At 41.4% G+C, this 17024-nt stretch overlaps 1 protein-coding gene across 1 annotated transcript; it reads right to left on the reverse strand.

Annotated features, from left to right (window-relative positions):
* Positions 1–1089: 1089 nt before the first annotated feature.
* fkbp7 (FKBP prolyl isomerase 7) lies at positions 1090–17021 on the reverse strand. The gene is given in 6 exon segments (XM_069935843.1): positions 1090–3310; positions 3777–3938; positions 6667–6794; positions 9976–10127; positions 16675–16693; positions 16696–17021. Coding segments are annotated over 5 exon segments (723 nt in total). The 5' UTR covers positions 16958–17021; the 3' UTR covers positions 1090–3310.
* Between the last annotated feature and the right edge of the window lie 3 nt (positions 17022–17024).

Here is a 17024-nt window from a genome sequence, read left to right on the forward strand (position 1 = left end):
TTAAGAGATTACATACCTTTAAGTTACTCCACAATCACAGCATGTGATCAATTACTCTCATAATTCAATTATTATAATTTCTTTATGCAATGGTACAAAATGATTTCAAAAAGAGATAACCGAGAAACTGGGTGTTAGCCATCAGCCAGCATTCTTTTCACATCTTTTCCAAAGCCCATGTTTATGCTGTGTTTGTAGTGATCCAATATTTCAGTCTGATGCCATCAACAGTTTTAAGCTCCTTGCCAATTTCAACTGCTACGAGCCCAGAGGACCCTAAAATCCAGCAGCAATAGAAATTCGCCAAGACAAATGGTTACTTAAACAAAAGTTACTTTTAATCATTTTTAAATGTGAAAGCAGGATCATACTTTAACTTGTTACTATTAACGTAACCCCCTTCTAATTCTAAGTGCACGTGTATGTAATGTGTACATGTTCAGGAAAGTTCTTTGATTCACAGTCCAATCTCATTTCTCACTCCTCCAAGTTCACCGGTATTAGGCACAGAATTTAACATTTCTGAAACTTCAACAGGCTCTGGTTACCACTCAGGAAGGTTCTTGCTGGTTTGCAAGAGCTATCTGATGCTTGCTGGACACAAACAATCACTTCACTTCAGTGTCTTGCCGAAGAAACTTGCCCCATCATGGGTTTTCCAAATGATAACCTCTTCTTCCAGGTCACCAGAGTTCCTCTTGTTTCCCTTATTTCAGGAGAAACATTCTAGCCAGCCATTTCCTCTTTTAAGAAGTCAGAACTGACAACCCATGTTCAAAATGGGGTCTTTCAACAAGCCTGCCAGCTTGCCATGTTGCAGCCTCAAAAGCTACTGCAGAACTCTTCTCTCTGCTTGTAAAAACCAAACCTCCTCCCAACAATCTGAACCCAATCCCTGAAAGATCTTTCAGTACTTGAGACCAGACTTTTCATTTGCACCTGCTTTTGAAATTCTTTCCAAAGCAGTTCCATTGTCTTTGGAAAAAAAAAATCACTGGTGTCTGAATGTCTGGTTTCAGTGAAGCGCTTGCATTTTAAATGAGATGTATTTTGTCACTCTATTTGTGAAGTGACCTACACTGAACAATCTCTTTTAAAGATTTTTTTAATATATACATAATTCATTCACAATGAAAAAGCAACACAAAACTTTAATATCTAAGCATTTTAACTACCTATTGAAGTATTGTTTAAAAACATGAAATTTTGTTAACACAGGACAGAAACTGAAAATGAACATCTGCTTTCTTGACACCCCCCATCTTAAAAAAAAATCCACTAAGTTCATTCAAGCCCAGTTAAATTCACTACCTCTCTCTTCCTGGGCAGATATCACAGCTTATCCATGGCACCAAAGTAAACTTTTGGGTGAGGACTTTGAAATCCAGAAGACCCATGGCCCATCATCTACTTCCAGTAAATGGTTTTGCCAACTGCTGACACTCAACCAGGTATGCACAAGCGATACCTGAAAGAACCCACTCCCAGTCAGGGGATACTCGCTTCCTGGCCACCAAACCAAGCTCAAACTTTACACCATATATGCCAATGCTCCCCTCCCACTACCCTGAATAGGGAGGCAACTGCAATTAATCAAGGCATTAGTAGCTTCAAAGTAGACTGAAGCACTGACAAATCCTGATACTGACAGGGTTGCCAGATTTGGGACCAAACAGCAGAAATTTGGCATTAAAAAAAATTGTTTAGTGACAGAAACTGCTAATTGATGGCTTTTGGCAGTTATAGAAGATTTCTAGGCTCTTTTTGTTCTGTTGGCACTTTTTAATAAAAAAAAATTTGGTGCCAAAATCTGGCAAATCTGCTGACTGAGGCAGCAGGAGAGAATAATATCGGCATCGGCCTGCACTCAAAGAAAGCACAAAAAAGTGACATTGCTGGAGGGTGGCTAGTTTGTGAGTACCAGGTGATTAGTAGGTTTCCAAATTAGGATTAGGTTAAGGGAATCCGTTGAAGCCAATTTCTGTTTAATTGCTTTTTAAACAGCGAATGAAGTTTTTAAAAAAAAATAGTTGAATCAGGACAAGATTATGATTAATCACCTTTAAGTGTAGTTGAAGGGTATTAGGAAGCTAGATTGTTTTCTGGATCATGTATTCTCAGTATTCATGCAAATATGGAGATACAAAAATAACAATTTTTCTGGAATTTAACAAAGGCTGATCTTGCTCATGAACTGAATGGCTTGACATGCTGTTTCAGAAGATATTGTGTTGAAGTCCTGTAAAGAAACTGAGGAAATTTCCTAAATAGTTCGAGGAATGAGAGATTCCATCGATGCCATTGAACTAGGGAAAATGAGGTTGTCCTCCTTTGAACGACAAAAAAAAAACGAGAATAGAGCGGAATGCGTAACAAAATTAGAACTGGTTTGAATAGTGTAATCTGGGAAGCTGCGCATCTTAACAAGGTTCAAGGACATGAGAGCCGTTTAGGTGTGAGAGAATGCATGAAGTGATTGCTATCTAAAACTTACAACCTACTGAATATGATATTTGAAACAAACTGTAAGCCCAGAGAGGTGGGGAAAATGTAACCAGATGGATTGCACAAATTCAATGATCCTGGTCATAATTTCACAAGAATTCAAGTGCCAGTGAAGTTTTTACCTCTAAACACTGCTTCTTGCCACTAGCTTCCCCACCTCCCCCCCCCCCCCAACCTTTTTGGCTACATTGCTCAAAAATAATATATTTGTGTACAGTAATATTTAATATCTTTGCAGTTTGAAAATATTTCAACATCTTACATAATAAAGGAGAATAACAAATAGACCCACATGTACAGAGCAAATGTAGTTCTTAAACTAAAGCTTTGGAACTATTAATAAAAAAGTGACAATTTTGGATTTTTTCAAGTTTGGAAACATTAAACAGATCCAGGCAAATGAAGGTTACCCATTTCAAACTTCAAAGTTGCATGAATCTAATCTTTTGTAAACCACCAGTGTTAGGGCTCACAGAGAACATGGATCCTAAAAATGATTTTAAACAATTCTGTGAGAGACAAGGGAACCAACTTGATCAGACATTGAAATTTAACATGGGTTATGATAGTCAATTAACTTACACTTGCAGGTTGAAGTGCAGGGCAGGTTCCATTCTTGGGTGGCAGATTAATTAACACAATCTCTGCATGCATGCAATCAATACTAACCAACTGCAGTTTAGTGGAGGTCTCAAGATCTCAGTGGAGGTGCAGCAAAGTGGTCTGTGGTGTCGGGACAAAACTAGCAGCAAGAGCTAGGAACTGGAGAGCTTTGTGCCAGAAGTCTCAGAGATGTAGTGGCATTCTAAAGTTCAATTATCCGAAAAATGGAAGTGGTCAGAAAATACCTTTTCAAATGCAACATCCCACCAACAAACAGCCTTAGGGCACTTCTCAAACCACCGCACCCCCATTTCTCATCTACCAACAATCTCAACTGGACTCCATCAATTGGCATCACCATGAAGCTCACATCTACACATTGAAAAGCCAGACACAAAAGCAATTACAGTTCCTTCTTTCAAAATATTTATTTGAGCGCTGGAAGTGGTACCATATAATTTGAATTCTGAACAGTTATTCTGTTCTATCATTTTTTTTTGCAATTATCAATCATAACATCAAGCTCAATTTTTTGGCATCAAGCATAATGTTTTTTTTGCAACGTTTTTGCCAACTAAGTACCACAGGAAATGTAATATTGGAGATACAAAATAATAATAAAACCCCACCACTTTATTTGAGCAGAAATTTAATTTAATGGCACAAACCTAAAGCTCATCATGCTGGAAGATATTATATTCGCTGGCGGAAATGTATCCGTCTCCATCGTGATCAGTTTTTCGAATAATATCAATGAGGACTTTTTCCTTGTAGGAAGGGTCTTGGATCCTATTATCTCTCTTAAACTCTTCATACACATAGGTCTTCAACTGAAATTACAACAAAAATTGCATTTTAAATCTAGAAAATGCTGCAAAGATACAAAAGTACTCATCAAACAACACTTCCCATTTGAATAAAATATGGACTCTGATAATATTCTCATAGTTCTGCAAATAGATTTTCAAAACATTTAATCAAATACATATGTAAAGGAATAACTAATGAATATGCTTAACAAAGGGTTAATGAATTGGTTGAGAATATCGTTGCCTTGTAACATAGGTGAGAATGTGACCCTCCCTTTGCTGCAGTGAGATAGTAACACCAAGGACATCCTGTTTCATGGAACATATTGTTGCAAAAACAGGAATTGCCAATTGAGTGAAACTTGTAGGGTCTCACGCAGACTCCTTCTTGGAGGTGTATAAAAATGGGATGAATACTCTATGCTTTGAGTAGGGATCAGTGTGGAGAACAAGTTACTGCACTCTTTCTTTGAATCCCTCACTCCAGCTAGTGTGAACAAGCCTGAATGAAGAAAACTGTTGTACACTTAATTGGTTCTGCTGTTTATTTTATTACAGTGCAGGCCGACTTTCACACATAAATAGGCAAAAATCAAAGGGCAGGGAATTAAAAGTTCTGTGACTGGTTGAGGCAGAAATCAGAGACAAATGATCCAAAGTTGGTTTATTGATTGGAGATTTTTATGTTAGCATGACCCCACAGAAGATGACAACTACAGCCATTTCTTAAAATGGGAGATTCATGGTCCGTGCAAACTGAGTGGACAAATGCACCCATTTCTGTGCATCCGCCTTGGATTCCCAGACATTGTGACTAGTTTTGAAGTGATCCAAAATGCAATTTATCTTTTAATGTATTACATTCGGAAGTGAACAACCCCAGCTTCTACAGTCTCGTCCTTCATTCCAGAAGCCACTTTAGTGCGACCACGATGTCAGCCACCTTTTTGTAGAAATTGGATTTGCAAAAAGTATATGGAGACAGATACAAGGGTCCTTATCAGGGTTCATCTCCAATGGCAGCGTGACAGAGGACTCCGATTTATAGGATGTTCCTGGGAACACATGCAGAGACAGACATCCACAGCGTCTTTAAGATTTTCAACTCAGTGAAAGATGTCCTTTGGTCTGTCGAAACTTGTTGGTCTCCTAGCACCATGAGGAGTCGATGAGAGAATATTGCTGACTGGAACATTCCAGGCTGCAGGAGTACGTGCTGAGGGACGCGTGGGCTTGATAATAATTGTGCGGAAGGACCACCCTCTAGAATCCTTCCGTTACAGATAAGTGAAGGCCTGAGAGTGGAGGTGAAGCCCCTCAAACAGTGTGGGGTTAGGGGTAGTAAGTAACTACAATAGGCCACAGTGGTGCTAAATAGAGAACTAATGTAACAGTGTATAGTGATGGAAATGTATGGTTACAGCACCAAGTATGTGAAAATACAAAGCTGTTTGACTTTGTAAATAATTTATTGTGAATAAAGTCTATTTTTTGGGGAAAATATCACTTTCATGTTTTGTTCAAGACCTTCGTAAATTGTTAAACACATTGAGAAGACAAAGCAACTTGAGGCTAAGGCCATACATTAAGATTTTGCATTACTTGTAATGTTTCTAGTTCCATAACTATTGATTAGAGTGAACTAAAACTTACTAAAAAAAAAGGAACCCTGCAAACAAGAGGGTATTAATAAATTCCAAAAGATATAGATTGTCTGGCAAATTGTCAGACAGAGGTAGTGAAATGAAATGTAACAATGTGGCAAGAAGGCAAGAGTGCTGGAACCTTGTTCGTCAGATTTAGATAGTGGAATAAGAAATATTTTTTTGACAGTTGATGGAATTTTTATAATGTTAAACCTTGATGCACTGCTCATTTAAAATTTCTCTCAATTTTGTGTATTACAATCTGAAATGTGCTGCCTAGAATCAAAGGCAGAGACACAGAAACCAGTCCATCAGGATTGTCTTTTTCTTTGGCTTGGCTTCGCGGACGAAGATTTATGGAGGGGGTAAAAGTCCACGTCAGCTGCAGGCTCGTTTGTGGCTGACAAGTCCGATGCGGGACAGGCAGACACGGTTGCAGCGGTTGCAGGGGAAAATTGGTTGGTTGGGGTTGGGTGTTGGGTTTTTCCTCCTTTGTACCAATCGTCAAACACACATTTAAGAAAAAAATCTCCCCATATGCTCACTGCCCACTTGATGCTAATCCAACATTCCAGTTTTCTTCTCAACATTGTTTTTAATGACACTTTGGTACATCCGAGCAAGTGTTTATTGTGGTACCTTTGACGTGATTATTATTTTTATCAGCAAGAGGACGAATGCTAAAAATGGTAACAGCAAGGGTCAGGCATGCTGTAAAAACAATGACAAATACAAACAAAACTCCTACATTGGCACCAAAATTGACTTGCCTAGAAATGGGATTGCCTAATTATCAATGTGTCACATAGTGCAACTTTCATGAAAAGTGAAATTGATTAAAATATGCACATGCAAGTTGCACAAAATACAGCTTTAGTTCAATAGTTCTCCAAATGCACCATTTCTTCTGGCTTGGACAGAGAGTACGCAAAATTACTAAAGCCCAAATTACACTGAATTGCTTGTTTTATATGTCATGCGCCACAGAGGGATTAAAATTTGTCTCATCAGATCATTAATCCAAACCTTTGAATGCTAGACTTGTACCTTCAATGACGATGCCATCATAACGTGTTGACTCATAGATTTTAAACCTGACATACCTCATCACGAGAAAGCAGTCGATCACCATTCATGTCAATGGCATTAAAAGATTCCACGCTCCGTGGCCCATTTCTCACATCATAGAGTTCAATTTCAAAGATCAGGGTTGAATTGGGGGGTATTTTACCTGGATTGCAGAATAAAAAATAAAGAATACCTGTGACAGAATATAGGTGTTTTGGGAGTTAAATTTTTTTAAGTGTAGGTCACATACAAATACTTTAAAACCAATCTTATTTATAATACTGGAGCTCTGCTCATGCTAGACGAGTTGGGGCCAATAGTCCTTGCAAAAGCTTTGGAGAGTTCCCGAGACTTCACTAATGGATTGTTGTTTACAAATTAAAAGCAACTTTTGTTGAAGTAACCCTTTGTCTTGGTGACTATCTATTGCTGCTGGGTTTTGGGGTCCTCTGGGCTCATAACAATACTAAACTAATTTTCAGTTCAATTTCCCTGCTCTTCCAATACACCGATCGAGATCTCCTCTGGTGCATCCTCAATTTTCATTTATTGGATAGCTTGTGCTTTTCGATTTAAAGAGAGTCTGCTCTATCCTTGAGGAAAGGAGCACCAAGCCAATTGCTACAGAGGATTTCTTCCTGTAAAATGTTGCTCACTGATTCAGTGAGAGAGTGAAATGGTACTCAATACATTTGAAACCGAGGTCTCTCTAATGTGGGAGAAGCTGCTCTCAATAAAGACAGGCATTTAGGATCTTAGACGAAACTTAATCTATAGTCAAATCCTTTAATGTAAGGAAATTGAAATGCCTTTTCCCAAATATTCTAACAAGAATGCACCAGAGACTACAAGATGTTCTTGTCCTTATGCAGTGCTATAGAATCCCTAAAGGCCAATAACGTTGAAAGCCATTACAAGGATCTTCCAAATGGAGGAAGAAACATTGTGCCCTTCTGAAAGCAATTTCACGTGTTCTGGATTTATACACTGTGAACGAGTCCCAGATAAATCAGTTACTGCCAAGTACATGAAGGGCAAGTTTATCAAAGTCCTCCAATTGTAACCCTACTCACTCTCTTGTAACAGTGGTCTTAAAATGTTTAATCTACTCTTTACATAGTAAAACTCTTGATTCTCCAAAATTGGATTCTCCAGAATCCTCATTTATCTACATTTTTTTTTCCAAAGCCGAACTGACCTCATAGGTTGAAAAAAATTCACTCGACATGAAATTAGAACGATGACTTCTCGTTTCAGGTAACTCCTCCCCTCGCTCTTTCCATTTCTTCTTTACCTTCCCCTATTGACTTTTCTCTGCAAATTTCCCTCTCAAACTGCGTGACACTGTCTCCCAGTCACAAGCGATCAGAAGAATCCCGTGTCCCGCCGTCATCAAGGAGCCTTCTGGGCAGGAGCGGGACCCCGGGCACAGTGGTGTTTCCTCCCCGCGCCTCTCGGCACAACAGAGCTTCCAAAGCCAACTCCGAACTGTCCCCTCTGTCTACTACCACACGTGTACATCGGACTCTTTGGCGTGCATGTGTGGTAGACCTAGGGGAGGATTCAGATTTTGGACTTGGGTGTTGGGAGCTCCCGTGACCGGGAAGGCAGAAGCAGCGGTGGGTTCGTGTCGGCTCTCGGCAGTTAGGACTGTGGCCAGTATTATTTTTGGTGAGAATTAAACATTATTTTAATGCTTAAAAAGCCTTCCCTTGTGGTTTGATGTTGTTTGAACATTGATACAAGTGATTTGCTGTTGCTACTTGGCTGTTTTTAAAAAAAATGACCAGTTCCCCCAAACATTTATCCAACATAGACCTATTCCTGACCATTTTGTATAATCGGAGTTCTACTGTACCTTCCAGTTTGCTTGGAAACTTGCTTGTGCTTAATCTAGAATCACACATCCAATTAAAAACCTCTCACTCAACAGCACCAAGACCAAGGAACTGATTGTAGAATTTAGGAAAGAAAAACCAGTAATCAATGGGGATCAGATATAGAGAGGGTAAGCTCCTGGGGATCACTATATTGGAGGACCCTTACCTGGACCCAGAGTGAAGAAAGCAGATTAGCTCCTCTACTTCCTCAGGAGTTTGCAGAGGTTCAGTACATCACCAGAAACCTTGGCAAATTGCTACAGATGTGTCGTGGAAAGTGGGCTGAACAGCTGCATTATGGCTTATATAGGGGCCCCAATATCTCTGAGCATAAAACTTTTAAAAATGTAGTGGACACAGCCCAGTACAACACAGGTAAAACCCTCCCCACCATCGCGAACATCTACATGGACGTTGTTATCGGAGAGCAGCAGCAATCCTCAAGGATCCACACTACCTAGGACTGCTGCCAAGTGATTTTTCTGCTCCAATTAATCCTGCTCTAAAGCCCCATGACGTTGCCACAGGACTCGTGCCTTCAGTTTCAGGAATAGTTGCTACTCCTCAACCATCAGACTCCTGAACAACAGTTTCACTCAGCCTCATTAATTTTTACTTAATACTTATATTTCTGTATTTGCAGTTTGCTTACATTAATTTCTTCTTGAATAAAGTTTACAGTAATTAGAAATTCTGCCTGGCCCGCAGGAAAAAGAATCTCAGGGTTGCATGTGATGTCATGCATGCACTCTGGCAATAAATTTGAAGTGTGATTTTTCTTTAAAAATCTGTTACTAATACTTTCAAAATACAGCAAAGATTTCATTTGCTTTTAACTTCTCCGTGAACAACGCAACCCGTGTGAAAACTGTTGATTGATTTATACTTAGTCAAAGTCTATCATTCGCATTAGTAACTCAACATCCAATTCAGAGTGTACATACCATATGGAAATAAATACATGCATTCTATTGTAAGACCAGAGTCAGCTTTTTCCAGCAATCACTGGATTTGTAGATGGATAACTGTACAAAAGTTTAAAAGTGAGACAATAGCAATTAATGAAGGAAAACAGACATATAAATAAGAATCACATGCAAAAACGGAACATTCTGTTAATACAAACCCACTCAAGGTTGTAACACAGGTGGCCATGCATTAATGCAGTATGTGAAGACAATGGTTTTGCATCTAAAACATGCTAACGTAATTCCTTTCAATTAGTTTTTGAGTAATATTCATGCTTTTGGTTAAAATGTTCTGCATTGTCATGTGTCACAAATTAAAAGTACATTGTTTTCTGACATTCAAGTTAAAACTGAACATTTTTTGTTCTGTTTTACACAGTTGGAAGATTACAAGGTCAAATGGGAAGACTTTCCACACAGCTTTTGAGATTAATGAGGGGTTTCCATTGGAAAGTAAATAGGGCAACCTACAAGCCAATTTTGATGCAGATATTACCTTTACCAAATGGTCCATATGCCAATGAAGGTGGTATCACTAATTTTCTTTTCTCTCCTGCACACATGTCAGACATACCAATGTCTAATCCTTTTATTACTTGGCCAACACCAAGAAGAAACCATTTAGGATGACCTTCATTTTCTTCACGGCTATAAAAGTAAAATAAAACATTTTTTTTCCATAGAAAATACAAATATTTCAACAAATGAAAATAAAATCTAGAATTGGAAATTAAAAATAAAAATTGTTTCTGGAGAACCTGAAACTGTTGACCAATATGAAAACTAAAGCCAGAATAAATATTGCTACTGTGATTGTAGCTTTCATAAAAATGCTGGAGAAACCCAGTTGCTGTTTATCTCGCATCTTTCTGCAAACTACAATTATAGTGTCTGCATATTTATTCGTTTAACTTTTCACCCTCGTGTTGTCTAGGTCGAGCGTATCTGGATTAAGGCAAGACTGTATATTTGTTACATAATATTTTTTTTCCTCTTTGTGAGGGGAGAGAGAGAGGGGATGTGTGTGAGAGCAGTTTCCCGTTTTCAGTATCAGATATGGGAGGTCCTGGAGTCTTCTGGCCTCCCAGACATCCACATCTGCTCTAGGTGAGCTGAGCTGCAGCGTCTGAGGGACCGTGTTAGGAAACTGGAGCTGCAGCCTAATGACCTCGCTCTGGTCAAGAAGAGTGAGGCCATCATAGATAGGAGTTATAGTCAGGTGGTCTCACAAGGGCCATGGGAGGAGGATCAGCGGATTACAGTTAGGAGAGGGAAAGGGGTAGGTACAAGAGAGGGCTCCTGTCCCTGTAGCCTTCAACAATACGTACTCCTCCTTGAGTACTATGGGGGAGAGGGGGGAAACAGTCAGGCTGGGGAAGTCATCAGTGGCTGTACCACCGACACAAGGTCAGCCTCTATAGCCTAGAAGGGTAGGGAAAGGGCATTAGTCATAGGGGATTCAATGGTCAGGAGGACAGATAGGGGATTCTGTGGATACGATAAAGAAAACCGGATGGTGGTTTGCCTCCCTGGTGCCTGGGTCCAGGATGCAACTTCTGTTGTCCGTGACATCCTAAAGGGGGAGGGCAATGAGCCAGAGGGAGGAAGAGTGAAGTGGTACTAAAAAAATGAATATAGGGAGTTATGTAGGGGGCTAAAAAGGACTGCAAAGGGGGTAATCTCTGGATTACTTCCTGTGCCACGCGATAGTGAGGCCAAGAATAGAATCAGGTGGAGGATGAATGCATGGATAAAGAGATGGAGTAACAGTCAGGGATTAGAATTCTTGGATCATTGGGGGAGGTGGGACCTGTACCGAACGGATGGGTTGCGTCTGAATCCCAGAGGGACCAGGATCCTGGCAGGGGCATTTACTAGGGCTACTAAGGGGGCTTTAAACTAGTACGGTTGGGGGAAGGGGTCCACATAAAGGAGAACAGCACAGTTTGTCCGCTAATAGAGAAGGCATGTAGACAAATAAGAGTTGTCTGTGAAGATGGGGACAAACAGGAGGCAAGTGTGGGAAATCTGAAATGCATTTACTTTAAAGCTAAGAGTGTTGTCAGGAAGGTGGATGAGCTGAAGGTGTGGAGAGACACTTGGCAGTATGACGTGGTGGGGATTAGTGAGAGGTGATGGCAGGAGGCATGTGACTGGCAGCTAAATATTCTGGGATTTGGTGCTTTTGGTGTGATAGAATTGGAGGGGTAAGGGGGGGGGTGTGGCATTGCTTGCCAAGGAAAATATTACACCGGTGCTGATGCGAAATAGATTGGAGGGCTCATCAAGGGAGGTGGTATGGGTGGAATTAAAAAATGGAAAAGGAGAAATTACAATTATAGGGGTGTATTATAGACCTCCTAGTGGGGAACGAGAAATAGAGGAGCAAATGTGTCAGGATATAGCAGAGATTTGTAATTTGTGTTAGTGGGGGATTTTAATTTTCATAATATAGATTGGGAAGCACATTCTGTGAAGGGGATGGATGGATTAGAATTTGTAAAATGTGGGCAGGATAGTTTTTTGAAGCAATACGTTGAGGTACCCACTAGAGAAGGGGCAGTATTGGATCTACTGTTGGGGAATGAGATAGGGCAGGTGACTGAGGTGTGTGTTGGGGAGCACTTCGGATCCAGCGATGATGGTACCATTACTCTCAATATAATTATGGAAAGGGATAGATCTGTTCCAAAGATTAAGGTTTTGAGTGGAAAAAAGCCAGATTTGATGAAATGAGAAGGAATTTGCAAGGAGTGGTTTGGGCTGATTTGTTTTATGGATAGGAGGTAGAGGAGAATTGGAGGACTTTTAAAGGAGAGATTTTGAAGGTGCAGTATCTTTATGCTCCTATTAGGATAAAAGGCAGAGCCAAAAGTTCGAGAGAGCTGTGGTTTTCAAGGGAGATTAGAAAGTTGGATCAAAATCAAAGGGAGGCCTACATTAAATACAAGAAACAAGATATAGATGAGATGCTTGGAAAATACATGGATTGTAAAAGGAAGCTTAAGAAAGAAATTAGGATAGCATAAAGAAGGTATGAGGTAGCTATAGCGAACAAGGTAAAATAAATCTGAAAGGTTTTTACAAATATGTAAATAGAAAAATGAGAGTGAAGGATAAAATTGGTCCCTTAGAGAATCAGAGCAGACAAATGTGTGTGGAGCCGAATGAGATGGGGGAGATATTGAATGAGTTCTTCTCTTCAGTATTCACGAGGGAAAAGGATATGGAATCGTGCACGATAAGAGAAGCAAAGGGGGTGATTATGGAAAATGTAGGGATTAGGAAAAAGGGGGTATTGGAACTTTTGAGGTATTTAAAGGTGGATAAGTCTCCAGGTCCTGATAGAATTTTCCCTAGGTCCTTGAGGAAAGTCAATGAAGAAATAGCGGAGGCTCTGACAGTGATTTTTCAAGTCACTAGAGGGGAGCATGGTGCTCCAGGTGTAGGCTCAGCAATTATAGGCCAATAAGTTTGATGTCAGTGTTCAGTAAACTAATGGAAAGTATTCTTAGAGATAATATGTATAAGTATGAAGAGGGGCAGAGACTGATCAGGGACACCCAACATGGGTTTGTGCAGGGAAGGTTATGTTTGACAAATCTTGTTGAATTTTTTGAGGTTGTGACTAGAAAGGTTGATGTGGGTAGAGCAGCAGATGTAATCTATATGGATTTCAGTAAGGCCTTCGATAAGGTTTCACATGGAAGGTTGGTAAGGTTCAAGTGCTAGGTATTAATGTTGAGCTAGTCAGATGGGTTCAACAGTGGCTCGAAGGTAGATGCCAGAAAGTCATGGTGGGTAACTGTCTGCCAGGATGGAGACCAGTGACAAGCAGTGTGCCTCAGGGATCCATTTTGGCTCTCTTGTTGTTTGTCATTTGCATCATCTGGGATGATGGAATAGTAAATTGGGTTAGTAAGTATGCAGACGATACAAAAATAGGGGGAGTTGTGGATAGTGAAGTTGGTTTTCAGGGACTTCAGAAAGATTTGGATGGCTTAGAAGAGTGGGCTGAAAGGTGGCCGATAAAGTTTAATGTAGATAAGTGTAAAGTACTTTATTTTGGAAAGAATAATCAAAATAGGACATGTGCAGTGAAGGGGAGGGCATTGAGGAATGCAGAGGAACAGAGAGATCTTGGAATAATGGTTCATCGTTCTTTGAAAGTGGATTCTCATGATAGAATATAGGAGTTGGAAAGTGACGTTGAGTGTTCAAGGCGATGGTGAGGCCAAATTTAGAATACTGCATGCAGTTCTGGTCTCCAAATTATAGGAAGGATATCAATAAGGCAGAGATTTATTTAAATGTTGCCTGGATTGCAGTATCTAGAATACAAAGAAAGATTGATTAGATTGGGTCTTTATTCATTGGAGAGCAGAAGGTTGAGGGGGGATTTAAAATTATGAGGGGGAATATATAAAGTAATGTGAATAGACTCTTCTCCTTGAGGGTAGGTGAGATTGGAATGAGGGGTCATAAGTTAAGGGTTAGGGGGCAAAAGTTTAGAAGTAACATGAGAGGGAGCTTTTTAACTCAAGAGTGGTATTACCTACTGGAAGAGGTGGTTGCAGCAAGGTCAATTTTGTCATTTAAGAAAAGGTTGGATAAGTGCATGGATGTGAGGGGGTTGGAGGGTTATGGACAGGGAGCAGGTATATTCCACAAATTACCATAAATTTCATGACATCATGAGCAAGTGCCATTGGGACTTTAAGTAGCTACGTAAAAAGCTGTATGCTTTAGGAACATACATATATAGGAACATAAAACAGGAGTAGGCCAAAAATGGCCCATCGAGCCTGCTCCGCCATTCAATTAGATCATGGCTGATCTAATTTATGACCTAACTCCACCTACCTGCCTTCTCCCCATATCCCCTAATTCCTCTATCATGTAAAAATTTATCTAATTGAATTTTAAATATGTTTAATGAGGTAGCCTCAACCACTTCTCTGGTTAGAGAATTCCAAACATTCACTACTCTCTTGGAAAAACTATTTTTCCTCATCTCTGTCCTAAATCTACTCCCCCGAATCTTGAGACTGTGTCCTCTCGTTTTAGTTTCCCCGGCCAGTTCAAAAAACCTTCCTACATCTATCCTATCCATACCCTTCATAATCCTATATGTTTCTATAAGATCTCCTCTCATTCTTCTGAACTCGAGCGAATAGAATCCTAGACGATTTAATCTTTCATCATAATCTTTCATTCATTTAGTGACTGACCTCCACAATCAGACCAATGTTCCTATTAAAATATAAAATTTAAAAAATGGATATATTAATATGGTTTTAATTCAGTAGACAGGATCCTCTCAGAAAGTTTATTTGGCAAGGTAGATTTTGCCTACAACTATCCACTTTATTGGAACACTCCATTGGAGTAGATGGTCAGTACATAATCTATTCAAAGCCGAATTTATAACACCATCCCAATCCCCATTGAATTTTTTTCCTGAAATTACTCGTAAACACCACAATGTTCTTTAATAAGCCAAATACAGCATTTTTAATAAAACCCAATTAGAAATTTCATGGCTTGGGATTTCAATGTTCTATTAAATTTATGAACGTGCAAAAAAAAGTCCATTACTGGACGAACAGGCTTGATACCTTCAATGGCAATAGAGTTGGTGAAGGAAAGAGACATGGAAAGCTAACACCATGAAGAGGAGCAAGGTTAAATATAAAAAAGTCTGCCTAATTTGGCTCGGAAAATTGCCACGAAGAATGAACATGGATTGGAGAATCTCATTTTTAGAGAGCGAGGATGTGGGAGACTGGCTGAGAGCACATGGAACAAAGGCATGGATGAAGTTATCAACAAGTGTCTGCAATGTCTTCCTCAAGTTTCTCCCCATATCGCCTTGTTTTTTGATTTCTATTAGCAGGTGGTGTGGAACTAGTGGCTAAGGAACCAAGCTTGTAACAGTGAATGAAGGCAATCGTTCACATTTTCCTCAATATTTAGTCAAAAATTCCTATCCATCAAATTTTGGAAATTAAAAAAAAAATTCCAACATTTTAAACAAAGCTGAAGAGGTGGTAAGCAAGTGAAGCAATGCCCTTTGGCATTCATACACAGGTGACAGGTTTTCGATTGACGTGCTAGGTACCAAGATGAGACAGCAACAGCAGAAATAGACGAATCATGGTGATTCTCTTGATGTAACCGGACAGATAATGAAGCAAGAGAGAAAATCCTATCCTATTCAAATGGTGAAGATGTGTCGGAAGCAGGAGGGAATGAATTACTTTATTTACATCACGTAGAAAATGATGCTATGAGGGACTTTTCAGACTTAAAACAAAAACTCATGACTTCAAGACTGGGGTCGTGGGAAAATAATTATGGAAAAATTCAAAAAAGTTGGCACAATTTAAGGTGGGGTAGGTAAAGCATGTGGCTGGAAGGCGAGTATATGGAAGATAAGCTGTTGCCCCTGCAACTTGCAGGGTGGTCAGCACATAGAGCCATGGAGTGGGACTCCGGGGGCGGGCGGGACCCCGCCGGATAGAAGGGGGCGGGACCCCTCCGGATAGAAGGGGGCGGGACCCCTCCGGATAGAAGGGGGCGGGACCCCTCCGGATAGAAGGGGGCGGGACCCCTGCGGATAGAAGGGGGCGGGACCCCTCCGGATTGAAGGGGGCGGGACCCCTCCGGATTGAAGGGGGGGGGCGAGACCCCTCCCGATTGAAAGGGGGCGGGACTCCGGATTGAAGGGGGCGGGACTCCGGATTGAAAGGGGGCGGACTCCGGATTGAAAGGGGGCGGGACTCCGGATTGAAAGGGGGCGGGACTCCGGATTGAAAGGGGGCGGGACTCCGGATTGAAAGGGGGCGGGACTCCGGATTGAAAGGGGGCGGGACTCCGGATTGAAAGGGGGCGGGACTCCGGATTGAAAGGGGCGGGACTCCGGATTGAAAGGGGGCGGGACTCCGGATTGAAAGGGGGCGGACGTCGGATTGAAAGGGGGCGGGACTCCGGATTGAAAGGGGGCGGGACTCCGGATTGAAAGGGGGCGGGACTTCCGGATTGAAAGGGGGCGGGACTCCGGATTGAAAGGGGGCGGGACTCCGGATTGAAAGGGGGGCGGGACTCCGGATTGAAGGGGGCGGGACGCCGGATTGAAAGGGAGTGGAAGCCCCCGTCTGCCACTGGTCTCAAGGGGGGGGGGGGGGCGTGTTACCTGCAATAGACCTTGAGCCGTCCTGGGCGAGGAAAGTATCGTAATGGGCATTGAGCGCGTCCCCTCGCCTGCTCTTCCGCGCACAGTCCGCGGGCCTGTACAACACCTGTATTTTCACTTCCTCCTCGTTCGCCGCGCCGATGTGAACCAGGGCAGCCAGACAACACAGGGCGAAAGCGCCAGGACCCTTCATGCTCGACTCCCTCCCCTTGCCACGTCTTCCGTGGTTCCACGTGATCGCTTCGTCGCCCTGGACGACGGTGGCCGACACCGTCCTTTCCATTGGTGGCCACGCCTGTCCGTCCACCTGCCGCCGCCCAATGGACGGTTGCCGTCGCCTGGAACCCCGC

Source organism: Narcine bancroftii, chromosome 4 (assembly GCF_036971445.1).
Source record: "Narcine bancroftii isolate sNarBan1 chromosome 4, sNarBan1.hap1, whole genome shotgun sequence".
Classification (NCBI taxonomy): Eukaryota; Metazoa; Chordata; class Chondrichthyes; order Torpediniformes; family Narcinidae; genus Narcine; species Narcine bancroftii.